The sequence below is a fragment of the Alligator mississippiensis genome, chromosome 3, assembly GCF_030867095.1.
Source record: "Alligator mississippiensis isolate rAllMis1 chromosome 3, rAllMis1, whole genome shotgun sequence".
In the NCBI taxonomy this organism is placed as follows: Eukaryota; Metazoa; Chordata; order Crocodylia; family Alligatoridae; genus Alligator; species Alligator mississippiensis.
This window is the reverse complement of record NC_081826.1, coordinates 124,109,213-124,123,726: the sequence shown is the minus strand read 5'-3', so window position 1 is coordinate 124,123,726 and position 14,514 is coordinate 124,109,213. Positions and strand designations below refer to the sequence as shown.

General features: G+C 43.1%; 1 protein-coding gene across 4 annotated transcripts in view; it reads right to left on the bottom strand.

Annotated features, from left to right (window-relative positions):
- RREB1 (ras responsive element binding protein 1) overlaps window positions 1–14,514 on the bottom strand; it is a 144,165-nt gene that overhangs the window by 23,030 nt on the left and 106,621 nt on the right. For all 4 annotated transcript variants that reach the window (XM_059724367.1, XM_014606967.3, XM_019490460.2 and 1 more), the window contains 2 exons: window positions 11,753–11,942; window positions 6,346–9,091 (listed from right to left, as the gene is read on the bottom strand). In XM_059724367.1, the coding sequence (XP_059580350.1) occupies window positions 6,346–9,091; window positions 11,753–11,942 (2,936 nt within the window). The remainder of the gene's footprint in view (window positions 1–6,345; window positions 9,092–11,752; window positions 11,943–14,514) is intronic.

Here is a 14,514-nt window from a genome sequence, read left to right as displayed (position 1 = left end):
TTTGAAGTTTTAAGGACCCTAATCTCTCCCTGTAGCTCAAAAAAAAAAATTGAATACAAAAAATACAGAATGTACCATGTAAACATGTTAACAGTAATGTTTGTTTCCATATGAAGTAGAGCATTTTCTCTACTGTATTCATTTAAAAAGCAAACTGAGCATATGTGCACTGCTCAGAGGTTTGTCCAAAGTCCCACATTTTTATTCTGTTACATAGCAGGTCACATAAAGAAACTGTGTTTTGGCTCAGAGACCCTTTCTTATACTTAACCATTATTTTTTCTTGTGAGAGGCTGCTTCATGTAAACAGGCATAAAATGTACTTAATTAACTATTAACGTGGTTTAACTTAGTTTGTTTTTTCCACAAAGACCATCATTACTCGGACTAAAATTCATTCAACAATGCAGAACTGATGATAATATTCACTAAGTGATGTAAAAAAACTAACGTCAAAGGTTTGACTGCTCTTAGGTAAGCCACCCTTGACGCAAGTCTATTTAATCTACACAACTATATAATAGGCATGTTATGTATAAGTCTTTCTTAAGTCAGGGAACTTCTGGAGGGACTGGACGTATTTAAATCAGCTGGTCATGACGACCTCCACCCCAGAGTGCTAAGGGAATTAGCAGAGGTCATTGTGGGACCCCTGGCATGGCTTTACAAGCACTCACGGTGCTCTGGTGTGGTGCCAGAGGACTGGAAAAGGGCCAATGTGATTCCCATTTTCAAAAAAGGGAGGAAGGAGGACCCAGGAAACTATAGGCCAGTTAGTCTTACCGCGATCCTGGGTAAGCTTTTTGAGAAAATTATCCTGGCGCATGTCCACGAGGGGCCAGCAGGGGAGATTAGCCTCAGGGGCAACCAACATGGGTTCATTAGAGGCAGGTCCTGTCAGACCAACCTGGTGGCCTCTTGTGACCAGGTCACAAAATCCTTAGACGCACGGGTAGCAGTGGACGTAGTCTTTCTGAACTTCAGGAAGGCCTTCGACACTGTCTCTTACCCCATTCTCATTAAAAAACTAGGGGACTGTGGCACTGATGCCTACACAGTTAAATGGGTTGCTAATTGGCTGGAGGGCCGCACCCAGAGAGTGGTGGTGGATGGGTCATTTTCGAGCTGGAGGGATGTGGGCAGTGGGGTCCCCCAGGGCTCGGTCCTCGGACCCGCACTGTTCAACATCTTCATCAGCGACTTGGACGAGGGGGTAAAAAGCACCCTACTCAAATTTGTTGATGACGCTAAGATGTGGGGAGAAGCGGGCACGCTAGAAGGGAGAAATAGGCTGCATTTGGACTTAGACAGGCTACAGAGGTGGCAGTTGAGAAAAGGATGGATTTCAGCACTGACAAGGTTGACAAGGTGCTGCACCTGGGGAGGAAGAACCAGCAGCAGACCTACAGGCTGGGGAACTCCCTTCTCATCAGTGCAGAGGCAGAAAAGGATCTTGGAGTCATTACTGATGCCAAAATGAACATGGGCCGACAGTGTGGGGACGCGGTCAGGAAGGCCAACCACACCTTGTCATGCATCCACAGATGCATCTCAAGCAGGTCCAAGGAGGTGATCCTCCCCCTCTATGCGGCACTGGTCAGGCCGCAGTTGGAGTACTGTGTCCAGTTCTGGGCACCGCACTTCAGGAGGGATGTGGACAGCATTGAGAGGGTCCAGAGGAGGGCTACCTGCATGAGCAGGGGGCAGCAGAGCAGGCCCTACGAGGAGAGGCTGAGGGACCTGAATCTGTTCAGCCTCCACAAGAGAAGGCTGAGGGGGGATCTAGTGACTGTTTACAAACTAGTCAGGGGGGACCAGCAGGCATTGGGGGAGTCCCTGTTCCCCCAAGCACTACCAGGAGTGACTAGAAATAATGGTCACAAGCTGGCAGAGGGTAGATTCAGGCTAGATATCAGGAGGCGCTACTTCACTGTCAGGGCAGCTAGGATCTAGAACCAACTTCCGAGAGAAGTGGTGCTGGCTCCTACCCTGGGGGTCTTTAAGAGGAGGCTAGATGAATACCTTGCTGGGGTCATTTGACCCCAGTACTCTTTCCTGCCATGGCAGGGGGTCGGACTTGATGATTTGTCAAGGTCCCTTCCAAACCTACAAACTATGAAACTATTAATGTTTATTTTATTTTTTTTTTACAGCTGAATCAGTTTGTGGTATTTGAAGATTTACACAATGTTTTCTTCACTGATGCCATAGGAGAAAAATGTAATTCCTATGACAAATGTATGTTTAAGTGAGAGAATCAATTAAAAGCAATTTTTCTTCAACTTAGATTAGTAAAGCAAAGAGTTTTAAAATCATTACTTTTTGCTTTTTTATGTTGGTCACATATTATATTTCTAGTCATTTTCTTGTCAAGATCATATTGGCATCTATTGTTTACAAAGTTTTTACACCAATGTTTTGCTTATTGGTTTAAAAAAAATGCTTCTGCTGTTAAATCAGAGCTTTCACAGAACATAAGTTTTGGGCTACACCTGACCATGCAGTGTCCTTTTGAAGACCTTTTTTAGTGGTTCTCTGTGAGCGTACTACTGATTTAAAGTGTATATCAAGTAGTCTGCTTTAGCCTCTAAGGTCAAAGTGGGACGACTATATTTCTTTATAAATCTATTGTACTACAAATGCAAGGGAAAAAAGGAAAATTAATCATCGTCATCAAAGCACATTTTCTTGGTTACTGAAACACAGAGGGGAAATTAGAAGGGGAAAAAAACAGGAAGGATGAGAGCAGAAAAAGAAGAGTGAGGGCAGAAGACTAGCAGAGCAAATCCCATGAATTAAAATCAGAATAAAAAGACCCAAAGAAGAGTGAGAGAGAACAAGGCCTCAGGCGTGCTCTCATGTAGCAGTACAATATACACATACAGCTTCTGCGCACTGTCAGTACAGCATGTAGCCAGTCCATTGCAAGCTGTGGAACAGTGACCATAAAATAATACAACAGTGATCCTGTCTCAAGATGAATCCTTCTGGAGTAAAGTACAGGTGGGATTAGAGAGATTTGTAAATTTGAGGACATAGAGATAGTAGCAAGCGAGTACAGTTGCTAACTACATGAAGAGGGACTTGTGGATTGTGGCAGGGGAGAAAGGTACCTTGGCACACATAGGGGAGAAGAGGATGATGGATGAGGAACAGAATGTGGGGAGGAAGGGGTGGCAATGGAGAGCACTGGCACAGAGCTCCTAGGGTATGGAAAAGGAATAGGAAGGGGAAGAGAAGCATAGGCTGTTTATTATTATCATTATTATTATTTTAAGTATGAGAAAAAAATGGGGGGGGGGGTGGAATTCATTGTAAAGTGACTCTGCATGCATTAATTTCCCCCAGTACTAACAATTTTAACAAACATGAGATATATTTTTTTTAAATTGCATCCATTCAAAGCCAGTAGCTTTGTGTTAATCTTCACATCCCAATTTAATGCAATGATGGGCCTTTTTCTCCTGAGAACACTCCTTTGTTAAGCTTTCTTGATAATGCAAACACTTTAGTATGAGCCTGGGGAAAAAAACAACAACACATAAATAATAAATGGGAAGAGATCATTTACCACTCCTCCTATTAAAAGGACCCATACTATTTGTTTTCCAACAAACAGTTTTAGGGTTTAAACAGCAGGAAGATGTGTTACTCAGCTGAACTGACGCGACCGTTTCATCTGTCCAGTCTTATACTGCTATAAGTGGAGCTACACCTAAATGAAATCAGGTTAAAGTTACAGCAGTTGAGCTCCACTTACGCCTGTGTAGAAGCAAACAGATAAACCAGTTATATTTGTACAGTGTGCTCTACAGTAAAACTGGTATAATTTACAACCAGCATTATGGTTTAATCTGGTCACACCAGAAGCACTGAAATTTAGGAAGTTGTACAAAGCAGATGCAGTGAGAGGTGAAAGTGAGCCAGGACTGGGGCTGGTAGGTGGGGCTTAAAACGATAATACAAAGGAAACTCTCTACAACCCTTCCAACATAAAACACTCAAATGATTCCTAGCAGGGACTGGGTATCAAGGTGAATAAAAAAAAAAATATTCCCAGTTTTCATTACAAGAATGCTAAACAGAACTGCTGTTTTTCCCTAACTTTTTTTAAACATTTAAACAGAGTTATCCATCAAAGCAAGGAGCTGGGAGCTGCAAAAGGCCCCAGGGGAAAAAGAATGCAACAGGCACCGTGCTTGAGGAAATGCTCCTTCCTCACACTCTACTTAATCATATGCAACTCCATCAAAAAAAACCCTTTGGATTGCACAGATTACTGTACTATTGTACTTCCTCTGCAGCATTCCTCCCTTTGGTACTTCTCACATATGGCTCCCCACAACTTTTGAGCGCTTAAAGCTTATTTCTGCAGTGCTGCCTTTCTGACCAGCACTGCATTTACCTTAAGACCTCAACTCTCCAGCCTGAGAAATCTTGTCCAGCTGGGGTTTTAAGCCCCCTCCCTCCTGCATCCCCCATGCAGATACATCGAAGTCTTTGTACTGGGGCCAGCCCTTCGTTTAGATACAGTGTGCAGGCATTACACCAGGATGAGCTGCACCATGCCACTGTGCAACTCTATAGGCAGCACAACTTACCATTACAAAAACCTCAGTGTAGATGAATCTGGACTGTGCTAGGTTGAATCTAAATTAATTGCTGAAAGTCCTGCACAATTAGAGTAATGCCATGAGCCAAGTGACAGCCCTGCAAAGCTCTGCTGGGAGGTTACTCCAGTGAATGGATCAGTCATCAGCAACCAACCCGGCTACACCCTTGCAACCATAGAGGACAGATGACCCAAGCAGCTGTTTGAACTGATGGAGCCTTTCCTCATCTCAGTTACTGTTGTTTCCCCTGGTCTACGCAGAGTTTTATCGCAGGCAGCTGCCCTCGTGGCTGGCTATTGACAACTAGAAGCAGGTCCCTAATGGAGGCAAAGCCCAAACATACGGTGTTTTCCTTCTCACGCAAGATACTTCCTCTTCACTAAGCATACCATTCCTACTTCAAAGGGTGCACATTTAGAAGATAATTGAATTAAACTAACAGTTACCTCAGAAAATCACTAAAAGCTAGCTGTGTGCTTAGCCAGATGAAGCAATCTGCTTTACGCCAGGCAAAAAACAATAGCCTTGCTATTGCACAGATATTCTGCAAATTATGAGCTCATATCACTCAAAAGTGGACGGTAACCAGGATTACTCCATGGGTCAGATTCTCTTTAAACCTCTTAGCAAACTTCTACTTTGTTCCTTTTTCTTCATTAGGTCCAGTGATTTTAGTGCCTAAAAACTGGCACCTTTCCAAAAGTTGAGGCTAACTGACCTACCTCCTTTATGAATCTACTGCATCTTGTTAATACACACAGCATTCCCACTAGCTGCAGCAATACCTACCAGTGCCCAGGAATTCCCAGGAATTGAGAGGCAAATGCCAAGAACTTAAAAACTGTTATTTCTCCTCTTTAAGTAAGAGAAAAACTAAATGTCCTTGACTGAAACTTCATTTTGCTTTTTAAACTAGATTAAGTATTATTTACCAATTACTAATTGGTATTACCAATGACTATTTTCTATTAATTATTTTACTGCAATTTTACCTGAAAATGGAATGTAAAACTATTTCCTACAGTATGATTTTTCAAATAGAACAGTCTCCTCAAAATGCCCTTCATTCATAACAGTTAAATGTTAAAGTTGTTACACCGCAACAAAATATTTTAAAAGTCCCAAGAAAATCCTCATGCTTCAGGGCAAAAGCCGGTTTCTGAGTGGCTGGGGTTAAGACGAAACCTCCCCTAAGGCAGGCTATTATACAGTTGATCATTATAGTGTTTCTTGGGCCTTCCTCTGAAACATTAGGCCCTGAGCACTGTGTGTGACCATTTCATTGATCCAGCCTGGTATTTTACGACCCTGTTCTGCTACAGTTTTACATTTATTTGCTCTCCATTTTAAGCATCCTTGCTGAAGCAGGCTGCCACTGAAGAAAGGCAGCCAAACAAGTAATGCAAGAATTTAAGTGATTTAGTACGTATGTTCATCTTCAGAACAACGTCAGAATAATTGAAAACTGGAGGCCAAGCATGTTGTACAGCAGAATTTGTCTTACAAGCTAAAAGGTTGGAGAATTTAGGCAGTTGCAACATTAATGAAAATAGCACACTATGGTGTTTTCTGGGCACAAAATAATGCTGACCACTGGGAATTCACAACACATCAAAGCTATTCAAAATTTAGAGATGGAGAAAAGGAAGATACCCTTTCTTTTCCAAGTAACATGGCAAATTAATGTTCTCAGTGACTGCAATATAACTGTAGGAGCACAAGACACTCTTACCTGTGTGAGTGAGCATGTGTCGTTGCAGGGAACTTGCCCATGGAAAAACCTGGGGACAGTGAGGACAGATGATCTTTTGCAGGCAATTCAAATAAGCATTCCTTTTTCCTCTCAGCAGTTTCTCCTCCGCCATTTCCTTCTCATCTTCACTTGTTCCATTTCTGTCAACTTCTTTGAAATCATCCGTGGACTGCAGAAATGGGCTAAATTTATTAGTGTCTGTGGTAGCCAGCATCTTCTCTATGCTAGCAAACTCCCCACTTGACTCTAAGTCCACAGCACCACTCACTTTAGGCTTGTTTTTTGTTCCTTTCTTCCTACCCCTTTTTTTAGCCAAGCCAGCGTCGGCACTTTCAGACTTCTCTAGACTATTTGGATCATACGCTTTCTGCGTAAGGTCACTAGGAATGCTGGAGTCTTTCTGGATGCCCGTCATCATGGTCGCTTTTGGTTTGGAGTTCCCTGATTTATCAGACCCAGTAGAGCTGCTTGCTGCTTTGGGACTGGTGTCTGTAACCTCCGTTTTCAGCAAAGCAGGAGCAGAAGACACAGAAGAAATGATCTGTGCGATGGAAGCCAGTGGCGGCAACTCTTTAGTTGCAGGAGGCTTTGGCAAAAGAGGTGGCGGCTTAGGCCTCAAGGGTCGCAGCAAGGCAGAGTTGCCAAGAAGAGCTGGGGAAATGATTGGGACAGTCAAATGCAATGGACCCTTCAGTGGCTGGGAATGTTTGAGCGCTCTGTTCTCTACGTTCCCGTTGGCACTGACAGCCGGAGGGCACTGCTGACAGTTATAGGGTGTGTCGCTGTTCCCAAAAGAAGCCTGCTCTTGTTTCTTGGCTTCACTGGGGACATCATCTTTATCTTTCTTTACGGCTTTGGGAATTGACAGGTCTATGGGCTCCATGGAACAATCATAGAGAGACAAAGGGGAGGTGCTGAACAAGTTCTCCTGCTTCACCTGCACTGCGCTCAAGTTTTTGTTCTTCTGAGAAAAGTCTAAGGGCTCATCGAAATCCATCGGGAAGGTACTTGCAGGCTCAAGTTTGACTGGAACATGCGATGGGGCTCCCAGCAAAAAGCCATTTTGTGGTTCCAGGAATGGTGCGATAGGTTTGCAGTCCAGGTAAGTGCTGTCCTCCAGTAAAGGAGGGTCTGCCTGGTTCTCCTGAGGGCTGTAGTCGACAGCCAGGATGTAGTTCTCGATCTCCTTCTCTTGCACGTGCAAGTGTTGCTTGAGGATGTGGTGGATGCAATTTCGCTTGGCAGAGAAGGCTGTGCCACACTCCTTGCACTCAAATGGCTTCTTCTTCTGGCAGCCACTGTGAGTTCTCATGTGGATGCGGAGAGCACGATAGTGCTTCAGGTCCTCACCACAGAATTTGCACACAGTGTCCGGAGAACAAAAAGCATCCACCATCTCTGCCGCATTGCTGGTGACGTACTCAATGTTCTTTTCTATGTCCTTCCTGGTCACCTTGAGGTGCTTCTTGCGCAGGTGCCTCTCACAATTGGCTTTCACTGTGAAGGGGTAGTGACAAATCTTACAGATGTAAGGTCTCTCCCCACTATGCGTCCGCAGGTGCCGAATCAGCGCTGCCTTATCAGCAGCGATGTAATCACAGATGTTGCACTGGTAAGGGGAGATGCCCAAGTGAGACCGAATATGAGCCCTCAGCACCCCTGAGAAGGCAAACACCTGGTCACAGAAGCGGCACGGATACAAGACTTTCCTCATTGTTGGTGCCTTCTTGTTTGCTGTCCCTGCAATGATGGCCTTGAGGTCCCCTTCAGTTACCTCTTGCTTGATCTTGGCATCCATGTTCAAAGGCAAAAGGGCTTCTATGATACTGTCTTGTTCCAGCTGTGTTTTCAGCTCATGTTGACTTAAAGACTCTGCCTTGGACTGGAGGAGCAACTGAGAAGAAATAGATTTGGTTCCCAATTTAGACTGTGTCAGGTGAAAGTTGGAAGCAGACTCCACAGAGTTTTTGATCAGCCTCAGAGGTGGCGGGGGAAGGCTTGGACTGATGCACCCTGGCGAGGCTTGCTGTGCGCTGATCAGTGGAGGAGGTGTAGAGGTTGCAACAACTGTTCGCGGAGTTACCAAGGGCTTTGGCTTCAGTGGCGGCATATGCTTGAAAATAGACTGCCCAGGGGCAGATGGTGCCTTAGAAAGTGGCGGAAGACTTATCTGAGGAGGAGCTGAAGAAGCCATCTTCAAAATCTGCTGAATGTCAGCCAGTTCAATAGCAGATTCGTTGGAAATGGGTTTTACCACAATACTGCTGTCAGGCTGAATGATAAAGCCCTTCTGGAAAGGCTGCAGAGACAGGAGCTTCATGTTCTCTTTTGTAGGCGGAAGGACTGAAAACGAACTTCCCATGGAAGCGGTTTCCAAAGGAGACATGCTGAGCAGGCCTGTGCTGCCAGGGTCCTGAGGTAGGTTACTCTTCAGTGTTCTGAGCCGCATTTCTTGGACCTCATCTTGCATATCCTCCTCCTGCTTGTCAGGCTTGATGTCTTTGGTGTACTGTAGGCCCAAGGACTCCATGAAGACTTTCTGGTCTGGGTTCTCACTAGCTGGGGTCATCAACTCTGGCTTGTGATTTTCTTTTCCCTGATCTGCTATGTGGGTTTCTTTGTGCAGCTTGAGTGCTGGGAGCATGGGGAATGCCTTGTTACAAGTCTCGCAAATATATCGATGAAATTCACTGATGCATCTTCGCAGATTCGTTTCACACCAGACCTACAAGACAATCACACAAGAAACATGACTGACCTAGTCATTGAACATTCTGCCTCAATCAAGTCTTAGATTCTTGCAGAGATAGGAAACAACTCCACTTCTCACTCCTCAAGATGCAGCCACCTTGGCACTGAAAAAGAAAGTTTATAGGATCATAGGAAAGTAGCTTACCAAAGGGAAGTTTACTGTAAGCTCTTCAAATCTCTCTCAGAAATTGAAGGTGATCTTTTTTTTTTTAAATCCCTTTGCGTAAATAATTTACAAAAACAAATAATCCTTCAGAATTGTACAATTAATTTGCTTGACAACCAGAAGGAGGAGGAGCAGTGTTAGAAATAGACAAGAGATTTAAGGCTAGGTAATTTTTTTTCCCTTAAAACGTCTCAAAAGAAAACATATTCAAATACATCTTTGTAAATGTTCACTGAGGGCACATCTACACAAGACATTTAGTGCTCAATTGACTAATCAGCTGCACAGTAAATGTCTCAGCATCTACATGTACAGCCCTACTAGGCTGGAGTAAACTAATTTACTCTGCAGCAGGACAGTACTTGTAAATACAAGTACTACTCTGCTGTGGAGTAAAAAATTGCAACAGCACAAGTTCAGATGCTGGAGGGGCTGGATGGGGCACAAGGGTGCTTCAGTACAGGGACTACCTGCCAGCTAGCCCTACATTGCAGTGCCTTCATTCCCCAGCCAGCCCCTCTGCAGCATGTTCAGCTGGGGGGAGTAGCCCCAGGCTGGCAGGCTGACCCCCAGGGCCCCCTGCCAGCTGGGGCTGCTCCACCCAGGTTCCATGTGCTGTGCATAAATAAACTGCAGAGCTTATTGTTCCAGAATTAATTGCTCCCAGGTGCATGTTCAAACAGTGCATCCAGGAGCAATAAGCTCCGCAGTTTATCCATGCCCCACAACTACACATGTAGATGCGCCCAGAAAGTACAAGAGCCCAAGGACTAACTTTAAGGTAGCCAGGATGACTCGTGTTCTGCAAAATTTGTGCACCAATGTTTTAAACAAGCCATTACATACATAAGCAGAGCACCGGTAATCATTTTCAGTTAGACAGATAGCTATCACTATATTAACATTATCTACATTTTGCTTATTCTAGTACACTCCAGGGTTCAAGAATCAGATAAAAGAGAGGACTAAAAAAGGGTTTTTTTAAACATAAAGTGTATTTATACCCCTAAATTCACCTCTCTCAACTAAAAGGGAGGTAAAACCTATGCAGAATCCTTGCAGAACTTTCAGGTTGTGTTTTTTATGTCTGCTGCATAAATATAAAATCTCATGTAGATGTATAAAACAGCTATCCTCATATATATTGAAAACAGCTATGCAATAAATTGCATTATTATGAACCAAGGATTGTTACCTGCCTACTAATTCATCTTTTCCAGGGTTTATTAAAATTTTCGAATTCCTAGGTAACTTTATACAGTTGTCCTCAATTTAAAAATAATAATCTTCAGAAAAATATTTCCCATTTTCTTGTAGAACTTCCCCATCTAACTACACTAATCTATAAATTGCAATGAACAGTCCTGTACCAGTGACAAGTTTTAGGTCTTAGATCTTATATCTTGCAACCTGGCAGAAACTGAATTAAACCTTAATCCAACTAGGAAGGAGAGATTCCAAGGAAGATGTTCACAGCACTTTGATGGTGCTGAAGTACTGAACTTCGGTCAGCACCCTGATCAACATAGGTATTTTTATTCCAGAGCCTTTTCAAAAAGTATGGCAAAATTCAAGTTTTAATGGTCCTTTCCCTATGAACCATGTCCCTTTAGACACTTAGTAACAACTTTTTTTTCTTTTTTTTTTGGTTTTAAATAAAATAAATCAAGGCATATCAACATGGTTCCCGATGCAGAATGCACAAGGATATCAGCTAGTGGACAAAATATTATAGGCACAAAAAGTTTATGGGGAAACTCACCTCAGCTAAGAAGGTGCCATTTGCACAGAAATGTGAATTTCTCAAACTCTGCTGATAAAACCCCTGCCACAGCAGCATGTACCTGACATATAAAAAAGGCTGAGCAAACTCATTTCACTGCATACAACAGGCAAACAGCAGAGCACCTCCACACCCGAGGAAGCTGCATGATGCCCAAAAAACAGTGCCAGCATCTGCTGTACCAATTCTGGCAGTGCAAATCAGCCAGTTCTGGAGCAAACGTTTCTGTTATGCATCCCCTGCCTCCCCCGCAAGGCAGCATCCAGGTCTGCTACCCCAGGCACTTCCTCTATTATACTACTGCACTCCGTCTCTACCCTGTGTCCCCTATAGGTATTTTATATGTAGAACAAAACTATGTTTAGGTGCAGGCGAGGGTAGAAATGAGGAAATGTTGGGATTAGCCTTTAACAGCCGACATAGTTTTCCTTTAAAAAGATATAAAAGACATCTGAAATAGCAACCTCCAGGATGTTGTTTGATATTTAACAGTCTTTAAAGACAGGCAGATGTTAGAACTAAAATAGGGTAGATGTATACCTATAGCTTTCCATAAAAATAAAATCAAATCAAATAAAATAAATAAAAAACCTCTACACTAGTCTCCGCATAACCTCATGCAAGTCTTTCAGTTAATTCAAGAGATATACAGGGCAGTGATTTCAGTGACTGAGGATGCAGAATACCTGAGAAATGCGGGGGAATTTCCTACAGGAGAAGTCTGTGAATCCCAAGTCATGGAAGCCTGCTGGAATTGAAGGATTGTTCTGAATAAAAGGCTTTCCGGATAGGTCTCTCGGAAGTTGTTTGTGAATAACTGCATTATGACGCAGCAAACCCCGATGAGTACGAAAGGTAATGCAACAAATGTCACACCTGGAAAGAAAGAGGGAGAAGTTTTAAGGGGAAGGGGAATTAACACGTCTTCACACTGGATTTGGCATTTTTTCCCCCTGTGATGACAACAACCTGTAAAGGGCAAACAAAGCTGTGACAAACAAAACGCTCAGAGGAACAAATACGATCCCTTTCTACCAGTTTCTAGCTAGCAAGTTCACTTGAAGCTCAAAGAATGCATGTAAACTGAATTTAGGTAGTTTATAAGGTGGAAATCTACCCTACCATCTGTGAACTGAAGAGCACGTACAAACAGACAATGAAATGGTTGCCAAGAGTTTGAGACCACAGCACACTGAGGCTCTTCCTGATGTCTCGCACAATATGTTTTGGTAGTTTTATGTTGCATAGTTAACAGTTAAATTCTGTGCTGTAAACACTAAAAAAGAAAAATCAGCATGGCAAGGTAAGAGATCAGAAGTTAGAACAACTAAATTAGCAAGCACTAGCCATCATATATTAATATTCTTTTTAATTATTCCTCAATGCAGGGGGTACCTGGATAGGGGCTAGGGGGTACGTGCGGGCGGGCAGGGATGGAGTGTTGCCACCCACCACACCATGCCACCGCCTTCCAGGAGCAGGGCAGGGGGTGGGGAAGGGCAGCAGCTCCCCTCTGCAGGCCGCGCAGGTGCTGGCTGGACATGGGGGACGGAGGGGGGAAGCTCGCACACGGCCGCTGCCATCCACCACCTTGTGCCATCACATGCAAGCCCCTCCCACTGCGTCCAGTGGCTGCCACCCCACCCTTCCACTGGTCTGCATCCAGCCACTGCAACCCCCCCCTTCCCCCCCCAACCCCACCACCTTGCCCCTGTCCACTCTGCCAGAAGTGTACCCAGAAGGGATACACTCCTCAAAAAAGGTTGAAAACCCCTGCCTCAATGTGTTTTACTCAAATAGCAGTATATGAATTTGATGCAAGCGCTTATACCCCATCTAATTCTCACAGGTTTTCATAGGAGTTTGTAAGGAAATTTTGATATTAGTGAATAGCTGATTTTAAAAAGGTTCTTTAAAAAGTAGAAAATATTACTTTGGGGAAAAGGCACATGAAACAGATTAAGTATGGCAAGTCCATCTACCTGCCTATCTATCCGTCTGTCACATACACAGACCTTTCACATTCAATATATTTCAAAGACCTGTGAGCGAGCCCTTTTTGGTGCCCGCACCTTGGCAATAATTTATTTTCTTTCAATAAGATCTTTCCAAATTGTGTTTCATCTAGCCTTGAAGTGATTGCTTTGCTTGCATAAAACTAACTTAGGTTTAAAACGCTCCATATAGTATGCAAGGTAGTCTAAAGACAGCTAAATAAGAAGTTAGCTTGCTAAATAGGAACATTACAAAGCAGAATTTAGCCAACATGCCAAAAGTAAGTGTAAATAGCACCATGAAGGAAGAGTTCAAATTTCAACCACTAAATAACTACTAAGCAAGCCATCCATAGTAAATTCAAATACAGACCTTTCAATTAGAAGGCATATTACTTTTATCAAAGGCACCCTGCAGCTATGCCATCAACTTTGAATTAGGACACCAGTTTCACAGAAGCAAATGCCATTGAAGAGTACTTTAAACTTTACCAGTGGAATTTATTATTCGCAAAAGTACATTTAACCCCGTTTCTTGAATTCCTTCCATAGCAAGATTTTTTGAGTAAGAATTTTCAACAAATAGACCGCATATAATTCATTTGCCCTGTAGACAACTCACACATTTTTTATTAGTAGTGCTACAGATTCAATCCCATTATAATGCAATAGAATACATTCAAAACTAATCTCAAGAGGCAAGGATTTCTTAGGGGAGTAACTTTTACTGGACCAACTGTGCAGCAGAGTTAGAAAAGCTTTCGAATGCAAAACCTTCTTCCTCAGAAAGCCTGTCTAACTCTACTTCACAGCTGGCCCAATAAAAAATATCACCCCAAGAACTCCTTGCCTCTTGCATAATTTCTGGACCATCACAGCTATACCACTCTTATACTACCCCAACTAATTTAACTCTTCTGCTCCCCAGATCTCACCCCAAGCTTGTGACAATTTTACTGAAGGCAACAGAGCTCAGTGTCAAAGAACATCCTGCAACTGGAAAGACTTGACAAAATCCTGAACCAGCCCTCCTTACCTTACCCACAACTAACTGCCACTGCTGTTCTTTGCAACTCTATATAAATGATCAGGAAATTCTTTGTTTTTGGGGTTTTTTATTCTACTCTGAAAATGGAGAGATTATCAAGTTGCCCAAAGAGTAACCTAAATCATATTCACTAAGCGCTGAAAGAAACAAGTGTGAAGTATATATAACACTGCCTTTGTTATCATTCCATGCAGAAGGCTTGGACATGAATATTATGCTCTTCAGTTTTAATCTGTTTTATCTCTGCTGTCAATTCACTTACATTTTACCTTTTTAATCATTGCCAGCATACTGTCTGCATTCAATTAAATATAGAATCATACTAATTTAAAAAGCAATTGTTTACTTGATGGGCTCCGTTTAATGTGACAACGATGTCTGGTCATGGTCTAGAAATTCCAGTATG